The following is an 18,882-nucleotide window of genomic DNA, read 5'->3' as shown; positions in this document are numbered from 1 at the left end:
TTAACTGCAATGATATTTAATCTAAAATTAACAACCATTCGCAAATCTCATACAACGAGATAAATATCTAATGAGTTTACATTCCAAGAGAGATTTGCTGAAACTCACAATCAATAATGCATTTTGTTGCTCTCATTATGTTTCATTTAACAAATAAGCTGCTTATCGCCATCTTCAGAGTAAATCAATGAGTTCACAAGATTACATCGAAGCCCTCAAAGATGATTTATTGACGAATGCCGAAAATATCTCTGAGAGGCAAATAAAGTCCGAATTCATATTTGAAATTAAACAAGAAAATCTTTCAAGATTCATTCAGATTGCTCCACTGGCCTTCCAGTTATCCAGATTTAACATCAATCGAGAGTCATGAAATATACGAAATGTGATTCAGTGGATGAATTATGGACAGCAATCATAAATGTATCTTTAAATTTGTAGTCAGAATGATTGCAAAGCTTGTAACGAGCTTCAATAATCAAATTTTGAGATTGCAGAATTGAATTGAGCTCAAAGGCATTATTAAAGACAATATTAAGATATTGCTTTTTGCTATTCTACTAGATTTTTGAACATGAATTGTTGTCAAAATTTAAACCTTCTTCTGCCATTTGGATCTTCAATATCTCGAGAATTTTAAATTAAAGGAATCAGTGTGTTTGTAACGTTTATTTACCCCTTAACAACAATAATTTTGTTATCATCTGTCATCTCCTTATTCAGAGGATTCAATCATTTGGTTGTTGCTTTTTTAAAATCTATTTTTAGATTTAAATGGTTATTTATGAGCAATTAAAGTCTAAAATGTAATGCTGGAAAGGTTAACCATTATTAATTCATCAGTTGAACATCATTGATTGAATGTAGTTTGTACTTATTGATGCTTTCAAGTTTCTTTTCTTTCTTTAATCGATGAGGCAAGTCGAATCCATTAAGTCTTTAGTATTGGCTTTAACCAATTGTGATCTAAACGATATCTGGATGTAAAATGTCTTCAAGTTGATTAAATAATCAATCGTTTCAATTGACGACTTGTTAGATAGAAGTCGCCATCTACTGAAGTTTATATTGAATACTCATGTCTATGATGAGCATGATTTTCAATTTAGTTCAATTGAAGGTGTTTTATTACAGTTGAATAAACCGTAAGTTTGTAACAAGATATGAAACAATATATTACAGTCTAGAAATGATAATCAGAATTGTAAAAATGTTACAAATTTGTAGAAAAAAATGTAAACAAACATCATGAGATTAATGTTTTTTACAATGCTTCAGTTGAGATGAACAAAAAAAGATTGAATTTGTAAAGCAAATTACGGCAAATTATTGGATTGTCAAATGAATACATTATGTATGATCAGGCAGATATAGATGATGATTAAAGTTGATAATTGAAAATTACACAAATTTATGGCACGGATTGGAAATAATTTGGTCTTATATCACAGTTTCTAAATGGACCCCAGAAGGTCCATGGTGCTCAAATGTTAGCAATTGTTGATGTTCAGTATCAATTTCCTGAAATAATAAGAATAAAGATTAATAATTAAGCTCTTCAAGTTTTACTTATACTTACATCTTTTTTAATTGGCGAAACTTCCTTGGTTTTCCATGTGAACTCGATAGTTACTAAAATACAAGACAAGGCTGAACCTAAAAGTAAAAGAATCAATATGCCGCCAATATTTCCAGGTTGCAGTTGATTGAGATCATGAAATGATTTGAAAAAAGAGCAATCCAGGGGAAAAGCTGAATCCTTGGTTCTCTCCTGTTTTGGTTTTTCATGAAACCATTTTGTTGTAAGTCTTTCAATTGTTTGATTTTCTCTTAACCACAAAATTACTTCAGATAATAGCTTCTTGTAAGGTGAACCAAAAGGCAAGCCAATACCATAACCTCGATCATCCAATGGATCACCTATTTGAGTTAAATTGCAATATCGATTCGCGTAATAAACGATTGAAGTTGACTCCATGAAAAGTGCATAATTTTCGTGCATAACACGTTTTAATCCGTCCTCATAGGTTTCCACAAAGCTACTAGGACTTGATGAGCTCATTATATTGATTAAACGTTGGTGGATTGGATCACTGCTTTTCTGTTAATAGAAATTCAAACAAATTATCATTAGTAATGGTTAATTAGAAAGATCGAGTCAACAAAACAATCAACGAATTGGAAAAATATTTACTTTGAAAAAGTTATAAGTTGCTCCATGTTTAACACAACCAAATGCAACTTTCGTCTGTTTTATCAAATCTTCAAGAGTTTCAATAGGCCTTTCAAGCTTGGATGATGTTAAGAAAGCAGCGAGATTTGCTGTATAGGAAGATATAATGATTAAAGTAAAAAACCACCAAGAAGTAGCCAATGTCCGAGTTGATAGCGATCTGAATATTAATGTTAAATAAATTCAAGTTAATTATACAGATCAACATTTTCAAATTACTTTTCAATGAAACATACCTAAGGCTGAGATCTGAAGATTGCTGCATAATTGAACATAAAGCAAACCAGGCACAACTTGAAAGGTTGAAATTATTTTTCGCTGAAATTGCTTTTGCTTTGTTTCTTTTTATCTGATTTGTGACAATTAGATGGGCTTGACTTGGAAGTGAATTAGTTTCATCGTTTATCCATTCTAATGGACTTAATCTTCCAATGAAACGCATTGTCAGAGTAACCCAAACAAAAGCTAAACCAATTGAGAACCAAAGTTGTAGGGAAAACGGGTTTAAAAATGAAGTCAGGCTAAATTCATAATTTTCCGATTTCCGAGAAATTATTGATATACCAAAATTGATGAATGGAAATGTGAAATCAATCTTTTCTTGTCTTTCTCGTGTAATTGTCAAATCTCCAATAGCTAAATCAGCCTTTTGGGAGACTAAATTGTCTACAACATCATTCCAAGTACCGTTTCCATAAGATAATCCATAGGATCCATCACGACCAAGAAAAATGGTGTAACCAGAGAAGTTGAGTTTATGTTGAAGTAAATCCATGAAATCAATAACGAATCCTTCAAATTTTTCATTTCCAATCATTTTATCGTGATTACGTTTCAACATTAGATATGGATGGCTCTAAAAAATGTGATGAAATGGACAAGAATACATTTAAATCAATGAATACAGTTGAATATCTGATTTACTTACCAAGATAGAATTGACTCTGAATATTTTACGATGCAGTTTATCCATTAAAGTAACCTTTGATCGAGGTATATTCTCGTTTATGATCAAACCCATGTTACTATCCCAATGACCAATCTTTATGTTATAAGAAAAGAAAAATGAAAAAAGGAAAAAAACATTAAGTTAATCTATTATAAAATGAAAAAGAAACCTCCATGAAAAATGATTAACTGAAAAATCTCACGAGACTGGCTTGATATCAAGAACAAAAATCAAAGTTGATTCTTTTTATATCATTACCGTTTATTCCTAAAGATAAGTAATGAAAGTCAAAAGTCAATTGTTGATTTCAGGGTGATATCTTTCGTATAGACATGGCAAAAGAGGGTAACTTTATGTTAAAAAATAACATTCTCTCATTTTTGAACAGCAAAAAAGGTTATAAATGTTGAAAAACCTTATATAAAAAGTATTTAATGTTATCTGATACTCGGAAAGCATTTATCTTCATAAAAGTAACACTACGAGGAAACTAAATCACTCACAATTTTAAATGTCCTATTATACATTTTTTATATCACTCCCTGCAAATAAAACAGTGTAAATGTGTATATAGAAACATTACTTTAGTAGATTTCATACAAAAATAGATGGATTACACAAACATGAGAAGTGAATGATATAATGTACGAAATGATTAAATGTATCAAGCAAACGTCAAAACTGACCTCTAAAAATGATGTTTTATTATTATTGTTTTGCCATAACTATAGCAATAACCATAATAATTGAATTATCCGTCAAACACTTTACACACTGAGACTAAATTTAAGACACAAATACTTGAAATATGTAAGAATTATCGTCATTCTTTCAATAATGCTCAAGAATATGAAATTGACTTTTTTCTTGGACTATTGAAATCGATCATCATTGCCATCAGATTAAAAGCTAACTGTGACCAGACTTCAACATTCGCTGAGTAATACAGATTATTCAGATTTAGCAAAATCTCTTATTACCTTGTTAAATTTGCCTTTTCGCAATTTCATCAATTCTAATTGAAAACTAATTCTGGAACCAAATTGATTGAAGGAAATAGGACCCGTTAGACCATTGAAAGAATTCTGAAAAGAAGAAATCAAAGTAATTAATATTGGAAGACTTATTAAAAATATTGTAATGTAAAGGTAAAGATAATTGTGTAGTTTAAACGTACAGATTTTATAGTTGATATTAGATAGTTTCCTTGGGCCCAAAATTTGTTACTTGAGCATGTTAAACTTGGACCTTCGTAGAATCCATCTTTGATAGATTTTTTGATTGATTCAGCAAGAACTTTTACTCCATCATATATTAAAGCTGAGGCAACCTAAAAGGTTAAAAATGGTAACAAAAGGAAAAAGAAAGAAAAAAGTATGATATTAAAAAGATATATTCATGAATTACATTATATTATTTAAGAATAAAAAGTCTGGCAGAAATAAAGGCAAATATGATATTGTTCCGAAATTTGTCTGACAGTCTTTTTATCAATTCAACAAATTATCATTTTCTTTGAAAAATATATTGACAATGATGTTGTCTGCGTTCATAACAGAATTGATATGATCAAGAATCATAGCTATATCCTTATGACCTGTGTAAACACTGAAGGATATTTATTAAACTTCCCTAACAATTAACTTACTATTTTGATGAATTAATAAGTTGGTTCATTGATTATTCAGCTTCTAACAGAATTATCCTCAAAATAGTCAAATTAAGTTGCAAGATGAAGCACTCGAAAGGTCATATTGAATGGTTCCATTTTGCTTGGAAAGGCTCAGCTTATTTGATTTTTCAAATTTTAAATTCAATTTAAATTCAGTTAAAAGTAGAAAAAGTAAGTTAAGATTGAATTAGGAGGTCAAAAAGCAATAAATGAGAAGCAACTGATCTTAAGGTTGATTATCATGCAGTAAAAGAGGCTTTTTGAACCTACTTTCAATTTAGTATGTTTGGCTGTTGAAAAGTCGGATTGTATCCACATATCAGTTCGGTCAATGTATTGTTGGTCTAATAATGAGAATGTTGTTATATTAGTATCGATCCATTCAAAACTTCGAAGGTCCATAGATGAAATATCCTATTGCAAAAAGATTAGGAAGGGAAAAGATAAAATAAAATGAGTAAAATAGTGGATAAAACAAGTTTCATTTGTCAACATTTTATAAAGAGACATATTACAAAATAGATGCTATCAAATTTGATAAAAAAATCTTCACAACAAAAGCAGAATAAAAAGTTGAAAATAATAAATGGACAATTTCATGGAATTTTGAGCATCAACGACAAATTTTCTTTGAATCGGTAACAGAATGTGATGAAATATAACATATAAAAGAAGGGAAAAAATACTAATAATGCTTCAATCTATAAGCATTGAGAGGATAAACAACTTATCATGATGACAATGAACAGGGAGAGAAAAAAGTAAAGATAAATAACAAATTTATTAAATATCGAGCGATAAAAGATAACAGAAATGAAATTTCGATTTGTTTTGCCACTGAAAATGGGAATATTAAAGAATTTCAAAAATAGAAAAGATCAGCAGAAAGAATAATTTATTTTACATTTCAAAATCCTTCCCTTTGAGAAGACTTTTCACCCTTTTCCAATTCTCGGTTTAATCAGTGAAAATTTTATCTTCAGTGTGAATCGCATAAGAATGAGTATTAAATGCTTGGAAAACTTACCAAATTGAAAAGGAAAAAATTGTTATACTCTGTCATGAGACCAGCTTTACGTGCCTGATGAATAACAAGGAGAAAAAATTGAAATAATTAACGAACGCTAATTGTCTGAGTTGCTCATCAAAGCAATCAATTGTTTTAAACTCACTTCATTCAACAGCTCAAGAATTTTTTTATCGTCCAAATTAACAATGAAATTAGTTTCTCCGTGCTTTTTACAGTCTCTCAATAGCTTCTTGAAGGAGTTTACATAAGGTTGATATCGACGAACAGTTATTCGCATCATTTTGGTGGCTGAATTTATTCCAAGCAAATTTTTGAGCTCAATGAGACCTGTAAAATATGAAATGGAATGAAAAAAGTATTAGAATTCAGAAGCATTCGATAAAATCTGAAGAGTTTTGTCTGAAGAGTAAGATTACAATAGATTGAGAAAGTACATGGTCAAGTATGACGAAATGAAACTGGATCGCTGTCACAGGAAATAAAAGACTTGTTTAATTCAATACTAACAGCTAATCGATAGTGTCTAATGCTTGCTCAACATTTGTTCCTACTGAAATTGATTAATCATGATCAATTAAGATGACAACAGAAAGAGCAAAAATTACAGAATATCAAGTTAAAGTTAATCAAGACTAGAGTTGAGCAAATTTACTAGGAAACTACCTTTGAGGGAAAATGTGACAATGAAAGCCTAGACTGTAATAAATAATTTATGTTTCTCGAAAGGGTAACCATTAAAAAGAGCATGTTAAGTGGAAGGCGTAAATGGTTCAAAGTTAGATTGACCAATTGACATTAGTAAAGCTAGACAAACCTTCATTAGTTTCATAGATGATTGTGAATTGTTTCCAGTGGCCATGATAATTCATCATGGACTCCAGAGCACGACCAATCATTTTAGATGATGGAGTTAACTTAATGGTAAAATTGTGATACTTTCTGTCCTCATCAATCCATCCAACTGAAGATTGTGACAATGATGAAGTCAGAGAAAATGATGTTGATGTTGTCTTTGAAGGTAGTGGTGATAATGAATTGTTATTGGAGCTCCATAATATTGAAACGTACGGAATCCGAAAGTGAGAAACCAAAGAGTCAAGGTACCAGCTTATTGATTGACTATTGGGTCCCAACAGAGCCCATACACCATCTTCAAGTAATTTACATGCTAAAAGGATTGTAAAAATTGAGTAAAATTAATCTTTAAGGAATAAACAATCACATGTTTTAGTAAAAAATGTAGATAAAAAATGTACTTACTTGGCTTTGAAACGTGAAAACTGTCGCTATTGTTAATGAATTCAATTTTTCCAACTAAACGGAATCTATTGCGTCTCCAATCATTAAAGTTATATCTTTTTAAAGCATCTTGAAAAGCTTCAACTAATGTATCATCATTTGTTTCCATTAACGCGCCTAAAAAGACAAAAGGAAAATGGTTGAGTAATGAGTTCAGTCTTGACTTGTTAAATAAAGTGAGACATTAAAACAAGACATTAACAGTGGAAAGTTTTTTTTAACGACAATTGGAGGTTGAAAAATTTCAAAATGCAGATCGAAGGTTAATACTCCTTCAATTTGTTAATCGGTTTCTTGCAATGGTAACAACAAATGTTCAACTTGCATAGGACAAGAATTCATGCAAGAGAATGTTAATGATTCTAGATTACTCTAATCTTTGTTATGATATAAACTCTTTATGTAAATGAATTTCCCAACAGTTGACTAACAGGTCAACACCGAAATATTTGGAGAATAGAAACGAAGATTAATGGAAAGTATGATTTTGACACTGAATTTTTATCTGGAACCAAATATTTCAACATTTACAGTTTTTATTTTTAAAATGTGTTGATGTTTATGGTCAATATATTGCATGATCTGAATAAAAATGCCTATTTCCCTGTAAATTCTGGTCAAACACACATGAATTTACATTAGAAAACACTCAAAATGATTAATTAATTATCTTATTATGGTATTTTTGTCAAGTTATTCAAGGTATTTGACATCTACCTTTTTAATGAGAAGTGAAATCTCAATCGATCATGTTAATGACACCTTATGAAAGACAATCATGGTAGACAAAGAATTTACTAAAGCAAATTGCATAAATGGTCTAGATTAATCATAACAATCTGAATATTTAGGTATATTAAAATCAAAACAAAGATCTTACCAATTTTAATGGTTATCGGAGAGTCTGGATTTAAAGATGATGTTATAATGATATTAATGAGGAACACAGTTATGGCTGGAAAACATTTCAATCTGGAAATCATTATTTTTCACAACTCTTTAAAACAATAATGATAAATTGATCATTAATTAGTCATAATAGCTGGTTGATGAGGAGACACAAAAAACTGGTAACACATATAATAACCAGAAAAAGATTAAACAATTGATAATTGGTTCACTTTTGGTACTTTTAGGGGATAGGAAAATGGTCAGAAGTAATCAAAAGACAGATGATTGTGATAAAGATGATGATGGCAATAGTAGCAATATTGATGATGAAAATAAATGGAAGACATCAAATTCAAGTCAAGTATATTTAGCTTTGGCTAAGTGAGATGTTAGGTTGGATAGAAGGAAAAAAATTGAAGGAGATTCCTTTAGTCACGCAATTTGCTGGTAGAATGAATAAAAGGGAAAAAAATATGAGAAGAAGGTGATGATTCTTGGTTGCTTCTTCATCAGTATTCTTTCAGGTTGTTTTCTTCATTGAAACCTTCACATGAAAAATCTGAAATTGCATTTCAATTCAGCTCAATTTTATCTCTCTTACTCAACTCTTCGCAGAAAGAGAGAACCAGAAAGAAACCAACTTATTTAATTTACCCGCGCTTGCGCCATCTCCATGTAACGATTCGATAAATTCCATGTCTTCATGTAACTTTGATTAAATTCACCTTTTCTTTGACAATTTTTGGATAATAATCCGTCTTTAGCTATCAGGAATTAGTATTTAGTCCACAGCGATTTTAATCGGAGTCGCCACAATATTCTGTTCCATTAAAAATGACTGAAGATGTGATACTGCAATCCAAAGTTCCATCCCAAGAACAACCTGATTGTTCAAACTTGATTATTTGGATCTATCATTAAGATTGGAAAATAGTTATAATATAAATCAAGATAATTTTTGACCCATTGAAAGATTTCAAGATGGACAATCCACCAATGTGTGGGTTTCATCTGTAATCATCCATGTTTTTGGATATTTACCAAAGTGTTTAGTCAGCAAATGTAAAGATTATCTTGAATTTGTAATAACAGCATAACTTTTTTCAGAATTTATGATAGATTTACATCAATGAATCCAAGAGAAAATTCTGAATGGCTATTCCTTGATTTTTCCCAAAGATTGAATGATTTCTTTCATGTTTGCTCCGATTGAGTCTAATCTCATATCAAATCTTTAGCCACATCTGATGCTTTTGACTTGGATTCCTTTGAAACTAGCCTTATGTTGATCTGAAATAAAAAAATAACAATTAATCAATGTGAAAATTTTACTTATTAGCTCATCCTTAGCTATTATCATTGTTGTCCAGACAAAGGCGATTTTAAAACCTTTCAGAATGACCCTCAATTTATTTGATTTACTGAAACAAAGTTTTCGATTTCTTTAGTTTTACCTTTTAATAAACTGCAATCTATGAACCTTGAGAGGGTAATGATAAAACAGTAACCAAATCATCAATGGTTTAATAGGTATCAGTTGAATGACTAATACAATTTCTAGCTCATGTTTACAATCATCTTTACCGTTTTTTTCTTATTTATGTTTATGTTCCAATAATCTTGCATGGTACTCGAGAGTAGGGCTGATAAAAAAGTCATGAAGGAGACGTAAACCAGGGACAGAAAGTTGCTTGAAAAGAAAAGGAATGACTAAAAAGATAATAACCATTGGAGATTGATTACCGATAATAAAGGTAATAGCACAGATCTTAATAAAACATTGGTGTGGCTTGGAGAAAGTAAAAAGATACTGCAAGATTAAGCTGTGAGTTTAAAAATCTGATTCAAATTTTAACACAAGATTAATTATAACTGTGATTTGTTTTTCCATTCAATGAACTTAAACTTTCCAATCACCTGAAGTGAAGCTAAAAATTAAGTTACAAAAACCCTATCTACATACCTCATCCATTAATTTCATTCATAGTTAACACTCATCAACATGGATTATCCATTATTCATGAGGAGTATCCTTCTCCTTTCCAATCTGGTTTGTCTATTTGTCTCCATCATCTGTTTCACCATTGATTCAAATCGTTGGCATGAAAATCTTACTTCAATCATAACCCTAATAGTAACTGTTTGGGGTTTCTTTGTTTCCTGTCAAATCAACCAATGTCTTTTACTGGCATTCACTGCTGCCTCCATCTTTGATTTCCTTGTGACTCTGGCCAACACCATATTCATGATAGTTTTAACAGTTAAATGGAAGAAATTCTGTAACGGTGACATCTATTTCGATGATGGTTCCGATTGGACTTGCTATGATTTAAATTACAAAGGCTACTGGGGATTCGTCTATGCTGAGATTACACTCTTACTGCTTGGTTTGATCTCTCGAGCACTTTCTGGTGTTTCTTCATTTTTCCTGGTCAAATTTTATTTCAACGATGTTAAACGCGATCACGAGTAAACCCTGCAACTGGAAAATTCAATGATAATCAGTGAAAAGTACTAAAATTTGAGGACAAAAAAGGAGAGAAAAATAAATGAGTTTAAAATAAACAAGTAAAACCATGCTTACCTCATTATGAGCCAGTTTTTTAGATTTGCATCAACCTTCCATAGACTTTTTTTCCTTCTCTTGGTCTGGTTCAACGTTAAGATGACTCAATTAAGCTGATATTCATTTAGTTTTAAAGAAACTGGTTAAAAAATCATCATGTAAAATACTGAATGGAAAAATTCAACTTGAAAAAGTGTGGTTAACTCAACGGCAAAGTCTCACTCTTTTTCTCCTTTTGTCTTTACATTCAACAAGCTTAAAATTGAACTGTTAATCACCTATTTCAATTTTACATTATCTATGATAATCTATTAACACATTTTGTTTACACTTATTCATCCAATTAAAATAAAGATTGTTTTATAAAGATAAACCTAAAATTTGTTGTTTGAAACCTAAAGTTTCAAGCAGTATCATTGTAACAATTATGTTTTAATGTTGTTAGTGTGCTTTAGTTAACTGTTATTTCCAGTCTATTTCATCTCTTTTTTTCAATTTTACAAAATTTGGTCATTCATGGATTCTCAATTCGAGTATCATCACGATGTTTAACTATTCATTCAGGTAAGTAAGAGCTTGATAGCATTTCAAATTTTTTAGTTGGTTTTAACGTTTTTTTGTCTTTCCATCTATTGTTTTCAATGGAAGTATGAAGTCGCTTTAGATACCTAAATAGCTGTCAATTGGGGTACTTATCATTGTATTGTTGTGTTTTTGTATCTCACATATTGTTTAGGATTTTTGTGAGGCTTTTAAAATATTTGTTGAACAATTGATGTGTGATTGTCTCATGATAGCTACTTCAATATGTATAACAATCATCGGTTAACTTCAGATTGACTTTTTTTCCCTAGTGTCTTACATTAGCTTCGGTGCAGTTGGTCTACGTCATTTTCCAGAATTCATAGCTATCTTTGTAATTGTTTTATCTAATTAGCCTGTTGTTCGTTGTAATATGAGGTGTAATGATGAGCTGTTAGAATGTTCGTTTTGGTTCAACTACGTGTCAAACCGCCCCATTTATTGTCTAACTGAATGCCAATTTCATTTGGGTTAGAGATTGCACTTAAAACAATATTCTTGAATGTAAGGATTTAAATCATCCATCTTATATTATCTTTGTTTGTCTTTAATTTTTATCTTTACTTTTATCTTTTCTGTGTCGATATACAGGGTGTCACAGTTGAAACTGTTTGAGCCTGAAAAGTGTAAGAGTCTGATCGGCAGAAAGATAAGCAGCCAATTTGACTAAATTATTTTACCAATGGTTAAAACAATGAAATTTTAGATGAACGCGGCAAATAGTTTAGTCATTTTAGATTCCGGCTGACTCTAAATCTTGTCATATTGTCAATTAAGCTCATTTACAACCAGTGTTTCAGCAATTTGCCTGTGACTCCCTCCATGTATATCAACCATATTTATAACTTTACAGCTATGATTGATAGTAACTTATCAGACAATCTAAGTGGTGGCAATCAGTTCCATTAGTCAACTCATCATGAAGACTCATTCATTGTACAAGATTTTCTGGTTATCATGTCAAAGTGAAACCGTAACCATCCGTTATGTTCGCTGACTCGAATCCTGCATGTGTTTTAACAAGTAAGGATTTATTGGACGCCATTAGGAGCCAATCGCTCGAGAAACTCGTCCAAATTAGTTGCTGTCATTTCCTTGGAGACATATAAAAAATTTTGGTTGCAATCAATTGGTACCGATAAGACTGTTTATTTTACAAAAGGAAGTTTACAACAACATATAAAATACCGTCCAATGAATGATTTTGGTTCATTTTCTCGAGCTCATTCAAACAACTCAAGACGAATAATTGTCTTTTTTGGTGTTTGTTTGATTTTTTTCATCTTTTACTTTACCATAGATTCCCTTGGAACTTCACCAGCTTACGACTATCATCCCTCTAGGGTATCTATTCCAGACGTTGACTATCAAGCTGCTAATGGAAATCAGGTGTCAAACGGTGTAGATGGTTCACACATTGATCAAAAGAAGGTTGATCGTCCATTGACTATCCAGGAAGCTCCTAAAATATTGGTATGGACCGGACTTTACCAAGACCCAACCTGGGAACATAGTGTTGAAAAGCTATTACCTTGTGGATGTTTTGTAACTCGGAAAAGAACCTACTTAAATGAAGCGAAAATCATCATCTTTCATTGGAGGAATCTTCAGGTTAACGATTTACCGGTGAAAAGGAATGACCAAAAATGGATCTGGCTTCATACAGAATCACCTCACCACACTTGGCGATCCAATGTAATGTCAAGTTTACAAAGTAAATTTGATTGTTGGGCTACATACCGACAAGACTCCGATTTTTACATTCCTTATGGAGTAATTGAGCCAAGAGACAGTTTCAATGCCTCCATGGATAGCAATTTAATTTCAACAAAACTAGAGTCAAAGCCTAAATCAATTGCTTGGATGGTTAGCAATTGTAAAGCTCCTTCTGGGCGTGATGATTATGTTAAAGAGCTATCTAATCATATTGCTGTTGATATTTATGGTGCTTGTGGTAAATTAAAATGCTCATTTTTCTCGGACTTTCGTTCTCAGGGTTGCTGGCAGAAAATGGCCAATGAATACAAATTTTATCTCTCTTTTGAGAACTCTATCTGCACAGACTATTTTACTGAGAAAGTGGTCAACATTATGAGCTACAATATCATTCCTATAGTTTTTGGTGGCGCTCAATATTCATCCGTCCTGCCCAATCACTCATTTATTAATGCCCTTGATTATAAATCACCCAAAGAATTAGCTTCATATTTAAATTATTTATCATCCAATGAAACAGCTTACAATGAATACTTTGATTGGAAGAAAAGTTATCATGTTAAATTAATGATTCCTGACCGTTATGACGATATCTTTTGTCAAATTTTCACTGGGTTAACGGGACCAGAGCCGAAACAATGTAAAGGTACTAATGGTGAGAATCTAGTCAAATGGTGGTTTGGAGGTGGACATTGTAAAAAGTGGAGACCTAATATTGGACTGGTTAAGCATGAGGTGTATTAAGACTGTTTCTTTTTAATAATCATCTTACCAATCAAAGTGGCTGTGATATTAATTTAAATTTTATTACAAATATATTGATCAAATGTTACCTGTTACAGTTCAGATGGTCAGACAGTGCCTTGTATTAAAGTTTAACAATTGAATTTGAAAACTATAAAATCACTTTGAGTTTTAGTTGTGTTGCGAAAAATGATAAATCTATTTTTGATTCAACTTGTTATTTCCAATATTGTATCATAATCTTATTTGATTATCTTTCATTGTTCATGATGATGTATCCATTTTTTCGCCAGATTGTGACAGCTCAGCTGTTAAGTCAGCGAGTGTCTTTACAGAATATATACTTTTCTCATCACACGCTGGATTCATTTTGGATTCGTGTTTTTTTGGTTTATTTTTAACATAAATAGATGAAAGGGCGAGCTCTTTTAGAAGAGCAATGCTTTCCGATGGAATGGAATCTTCTGGTATAAGACTAGAAAGGTGATCAACGAGTTCGGGTGTAAATTGTGTCAGTCTTTTTGTTGCTTTGTAAAGCAATCTTTGCCATACAATTATTTCAGTTTCTGGCTTTAATTCAGGTAGTGATAGCATTTGTTTGATGGAATCGTCAGCTTGTTTACTGAGGCATTTAGTAATCGTTTTGAACCAAAGAACAGAGACTCTAGATTTTCTCGCATCAGCTTCAGTGAAATACTTGGTTAAATGGTGCAGAAAAAGCTCTAAAGATTCAAAATTATTGACTAAACGAATTATTTTCGCATAAGGCTTAACGATCTTCACTGGAAGCTCCATGCAATCCATATCGAAATCAGAAAGTTTATAACCAGATTCTCTAATTAAAATATCAATAATTATTGAGAATGCTTGGTCAGGGTGGTCAAGCACAGTTTGAGTGATTTTCTCTCTTAAGATAGCTTTTTTAGAAGAAGCTGCAACTGCTAACCATTTTTCCACTTGTTGTGCAAGTTTGCTTAAATTTTCAGTGTTTCTACTTTCTTCTTCCTCTTCGAGCATTTTGTACCAAAAGTGTTTAAATATCCAGGAAAGGGCAAAAAAATTAGCTTGGCGAAGAAGAATCAAAGAGTTGGTGGAAGCATGACAAGTTTTATGGCGACACTCTAACACCCATGAAGGCAATCCAAGTGAAAGACCTAAATCACGGACAGTCTTTTTAGATTTATTGTTCACGCGATAAACTTTTCCTTTTTTGGTCATCTGTAACAACAAAAAGAGTAAAATTGGCTTTAAAATGTGCTTGAAATTGATTATCATATTGTACTTACTTCATAAAAAGGTAACAGATTACAAAATTTAACGATGGACATACCATAGAAGGTGCATATATCATAACAATTATTGGTCAATCTTTGATCTTTTTCAATATTGTTCCCATCCAGGCAATACCGATCTTTGATTAAGGCATTGAGGAGAGATAGAGTTGCTTCGATTTCTGGTAAACAGTGATTACTTGTTGTAGTTTTAACTTGCCATAAAATTAAACGATCCCTGGCCCATTCGTAGGCTTCAATTGGTGGTTTAACAGGGTTACTTGGATCAATAATTTTCAATACTTCACTAAAGGTGTCATCTTTATGCCAAGGGTACATTTTTAATCAGTTTTATAAATGACAACAATCAATAACTCGGAATAAGAAAAGAATTCAATTTGTTGAGAGTCGACAGAGAAACACTATACAAAATTAGGTAAGCCCTATTCGTACAAAAAAATATCTGATAAGATTCTAGTCCTTGGATATGTAGTAGACTTTTATTTTCCTTAAGAGTACGGCGCGTCTGTTTAAACTCTATGGAATAGTGTCAAAAACTTGATTATTTAGGTTAAGATTTGAGACTTTGTTAATTTGTAGAGACTAATTACCACATTTATGCACAAATTGACAGAAATGGGCAAAAAACGGGTAAAAATTAGTTTCTTTCACATTTAAACTCTTGCGTAGGGACATGAGAACTGAGTTCATTTGTGCAGCTTAAAGATTCCTCTGGTAGATACAGAGGAAGTTGTAGTTTCTGAGGAAATCGAGGTCAAAGTTGAACTTCGATTGCCTTTTGTCCATTTATGAAAGGCAATCGAAGCAAAAAATTGAACACTTTTCAATTTATCGACCGTTCTTTTGATTTAGCCATTGGCATAAAAAAATACTCAGACCAGCTTTGAACCCTAACTCCTTTCAAAATCTTAGTTCAATAACTTACTCTCTATCCACTGGACTGTCCAAAACTAACTTAAATCATTGTTTAGCTCATCGTGATTATTCTTAACCTTTCCAAATCAAGCTTAGTGTTTGAATTACACAAGAGATGGCGTTGAAATTCGCATTTGTACAAATAGTTAAAAAGCCTATTCGTACAAGTTTTTTGTACGAATAGGCCTTTCCACAAAATTATTTGCATGTACACAAGTAAACAGTTTAAGCATGTTCTGTAGAAATAACAAAACAGCCGGAATTGCTATTTTCACGTTTATTTTCTTTCTAAACTTCAGACGAAGATTAAGTTAAGTCAAGTTACTTTTCATTGATAATCAGTTTTTAAACATTATTTTATTTTATTATTTTATCAGATTCGATATATCATACAAAAAATCACAATTTATACATCAATGGAAACACAAAAGACTTATTTAAAAAGGAATATCCAAGAAACGATTGATTTAGAGGATGAAATTGCTGAAATGAGATGATCCTACTCAAAACGAGTGCAATTGAAGAATCAATTATTTTGAAATTGGAATGAATTGTGAGTCAATGTTAGCTAAATCAGAGGAGCTATTTCCATCATTAAAATCCAATCTATCATTATCAAGATCAGGGTCATCGTAAAGTGGTGCTATAGGTAATGGTTGCTTTTCACAAATGGCTATTTCTTGTTGCTGGTATTTCATTGCCTCATCAAAATCGTTAATAGCTGAATAGCATTTAGTTATGTTTCCGAGTGCTTTTCTCATTCCAGTCAAATCATTCAACGATCGAGCGATTGAGAGTGATTCTCTGTGTAATTTCAGCGCCGAGTCGAAATCCCCAAGCAAGTAGTAAACTACACCAAGGTTGGCTAAAGTTCGTCCTTCACCAAGTCGATTTTTGGTTATCAAAACCATTTCTAATTGTCTTTGATGCCATCGTTTTGCTGCAGTAAGATCCCCAAGACAACGAGCAGCATGACCGAATCCCGCGTAGGCTCTAGCTTCCATATTACGGTTACCAACTTCTTGAGCCAATCTAAGAAGTTGTTCATTGTATTGTATTGCTGTTTCATACTCTTTCTTAGCATGATATGCTGCGGCCAGATTGGAAACTGCTTTAGCTTCTTCCATTCTATTTCCACAGGTTTTGGATAACTTCAGATGTTCAGAGTGACATTCTATGGACTTATCGTATTCTGACATAGCAAGATAAACTGAGCCAACATTACCGATTTCTTGTGCTTCAGCTGAAGTATCACCTATATTTCTGACCATCTGCAAAGCTTGCGAATGGGACGATAAGGCATTAACCAAATCATCTATTGCCCAATAAACGTGACCCAAAGCTGATAATGCAGCGACTGCTTGATCCGTGTGTTTTCCTTTCATGGCTAACATAAGTTGCATTTGATGTGCTGTACAAGCTTCTTTGTAGTTTCCTTTACAAAAATAGGCAGCTCCAAGATTTCCATGAGCTCGACACTCGCCGATTTGATCACCAAGAGATTTAGCCACCTCGAGATCCTGTTTCATGAAGTGTAAAGCTTTTTCAACTTCACCCAAAGCCCAATAAGCAGCAGCCAGTGATGAGTAAACAGACTCTCTCAACTTCAATGATCGAGTTCCAATACGAAGAGATGATTCCAAAATTACCAAAGCAGCTGGATAGTGTCCATCGGCTAATATTTCCTGACCAATCAATGATGTTATAACGAAAGGACTTTTATCCAATTGAATGGCTTGAAGTTGTCGATAAATTGGTTCTATTGTTGCTCTTAATGGACTTTTCATAGCTGTCTCTATGAAACGAGCAAGTAATTGGGGACTTTTTACATCTTGAGCCAAACCTGCAGCAAATGCAGCTAAAGCATCAATGAAGCGACCAAGGTGTTGAAGAGCAATACCTTGACGGTAATAGGCTTTAGACCAATGTGGGCTTAATTCTCGAGCTTTGATTGCGTCTTGCAGTGCTCGTGGATATTTACCAGCTCTACAATAAGCTGCCGATCGATTACCATAAAGCACATGATTAGATGGATCCAAATCAATAGCTTCAGAGTAAAGCTTTATTGCTTTTGCATAGTCTCCAGATTGACAGCAACTGTTTCCCTCTCTTATCTTTTCAACAAACAACAGTTTGTTTGATGACAAATTAGATAATCGAGTGTTCAATTTAGACGAAGGGCATGATTCTGCCTCTGATTCCAGTCCAAACTTGATTGAAATTTCAAAAATAAAAAATAAAAACAAGTAACAATAAGTCAATGAAAAATAAAGTTTGGTTTCAAGAAAAAGTATAAACAATTCTTACCTCTTCAAAATCTTTTCCCAGGCCAAAACTAATCGATGAATCGGAGCAATCCATGGAAAATGATTAGTTTAATTTTGTTTCTTTTAACAATTAAGTTACATTATTTAAAACGATGAATTATTAATTGACAACGGTTGCTAAAAAAGAGACTTGTTGGATAAAAGAACAAGTGGTAACTAGCAACGTTAAGAAGAAACATTTGAAAACAAGTTTTATAGACTAAAAGTGAATTGCTTTTGACCAGTCCAAAGCTATAATTTTCTTGAACTAGAGACAGCAGCTCCAGTAGGTACATAGCAAATGATAATGCAGTTTGAATCTAGATCACTTTTTTAAACTTAAATATCTAACACCTTTAAAAAATTAAATCAGATTTTCAGAGTCTAGGAAATTACACGACATTCCTCTGAATAAAGCTCATAAATTATCAAAGTATATAAGCATATCAAATTCATAGCTTAATAAAATAAGCTGAATATTGAAAGGTAAACATTTATTCTTTTACTTAATTATTCAGATTTAGCCATGAAATGCTATAGAAACTGAATCAAGCTCAATGTTCAGGCGAAAATTAATAGCAGAAATAAATTATTTAATGGTTAAGCGGGTTCATTAATATTAAAATCTTTGATTATTTTCTGTTTACAAAATTGGAGATAATGATGAGACTCGCCAAGTTTCAACAA

General features: G+C 32.1%; 4 protein-coding genes and 1 non-coding gene across 7 annotated transcripts; 2 read left to right on the top strand and 3 right to left on the bottom strand.

Annotated features, from left to right (window-relative positions):
- Positions 1-650: 650 nt before the first annotated feature.
- Positions 651-10,556, bottom strand: LOC107359758 (glutamate receptor ionotropic, kainate 2-like). 2 transcript variants are annotated; one of them, XM_089268530.1, is made up of 16 exons: positions 10,038-10,556; positions 9,116-9,364; positions 8,729-8,985; positions 8,064-8,518; positions 7,145-7,300; positions 6,699-7,052; positions 6,027-6,211; positions 5,882-5,935; positions 5,125-5,268; positions 4,360-4,512; positions 4,163-4,267; positions 3,162-3,275; positions 2,470-3,089; positions 2,195-2,393; positions 1,580-2,101; positions 651-1,521 (listed from the first exon to the last, which is right to left on the bottom strand). In XM_089268530.1, the coding sequence occupies exons 4-16, from the start codon at positions 8,164-8,166 to the stop codon at positions 1,441-1,443; spliced, it is 2,790 nt and encodes a 929-aa protein (XP_089124656.1). In that variant the 5' UTR covers positions 8,167-8,518; positions 8,729-8,985; positions 9,116-9,364; positions 10,038-10,556; the 3' UTR covers positions 651-1,440. The 2 variants fall into 2 exon arrangements, with proteins under 2 accessions (XP_089124656.1, XP_015781799.2); XM_015926313.3 differs by lacking the exons at positions 9,116-9,364; positions 10,038-10,556 and having other exon boundaries at positions 8,064-8,985.
- A 506-nt stretch (positions 10,557-11,062) lies between these two features.
- LOC107359761 (uncharacterized) lies at positions 11,063-12,262 on the top strand. Its single transcript, XR_016199374.1, has 3 exons — positions 11,063-11,204; positions 11,495-11,726; positions 11,814-12,262. It is a non-coding gene; the product is annotated as an uncharacterized LOC107359761 (transcript).
- Positions 12,263-12,416: 154 nt separating this feature from the next.
- On the top strand, positions 12,417-14,039 carry LOC149093382 (lewis-type alpha-(1,3)-fucosyltransferase-like). The gene has a single exon (XM_089268532.1). It carries the CDS (start codon positions 12,417-12,419, stop codon positions 13,680-13,682), a length of 1,266 nt encoding a protein of 421 aa, XP_089124658.1. The 3' UTR covers positions 13,683-14,039.
- Positions 13,724-16,117, bottom strand: LOC107359760 (uncharacterized). 2 transcript variants are annotated; one of them, XM_089268531.1, is made up of 3 exons: positions 16,081-16,117; positions 14,969-15,378; positions 13,724-14,900 (listed from the first exon to the last, which is right to left on the bottom strand). In XM_089268531.1, the coding sequence occupies exons 2-3, from the start codon at positions 15,290-15,292 to the stop codon at positions 13,947-13,949; spliced, it is 1,278 nt and encodes a 425-aa protein (XP_089124657.1). In that variant the 5' UTR covers positions 15,293-15,378; positions 16,081-16,117; the 3' UTR covers positions 13,724-13,946. The 2 variants fall into 2 exon arrangements, with proteins under 2 accessions (XP_089124657.1, XP_015781801.2); XM_015926315.3 differs by lacking the exon at positions 16,081-16,117 and having other exon boundaries at positions 14,969-15,388.
- A 107-nt stretch (positions 16,118-16,224) lies between these two features.
- On the bottom strand, positions 16,225-18,424 carry LOC107359759 (uncharacterized). The gene is made up of 2 exons (XM_015926314.3): positions 18,197-18,424; positions 16,225-18,099 (listed from the first exon to the last, which is right to left on the bottom strand). The coding sequence occupies exons 1-2, from the start codon at positions 18,248-18,250 to the stop codon at positions 16,420-16,422; spliced, it is 1,734 nt and encodes a 577-aa protein (XP_015781800.1). The 5' UTR covers positions 18,251-18,424; the 3' UTR covers positions 16,225-16,419.
- Positions 18,425-18,882: the final 458 nt, after the last annotated feature.

This window comes from Tetranychus urticae, chromosome 3 (assembly GCF_039701765.1).
Source record: "Tetranychus urticae isolate SD_2017Ah chromosome 3, NJAU_TeUrti_SD_1.0, whole genome shotgun sequence".
Classification (NCBI taxonomy): Eukaryota; Metazoa; Arthropoda; class Arachnida; order Trombidiformes; family Tetranychidae; genus Tetranychus; species Tetranychus urticae.
Note: the sequence above shows the minus strand (reverse complement) of the source record. Positions and strands in the feature narration are given on the sequence as shown.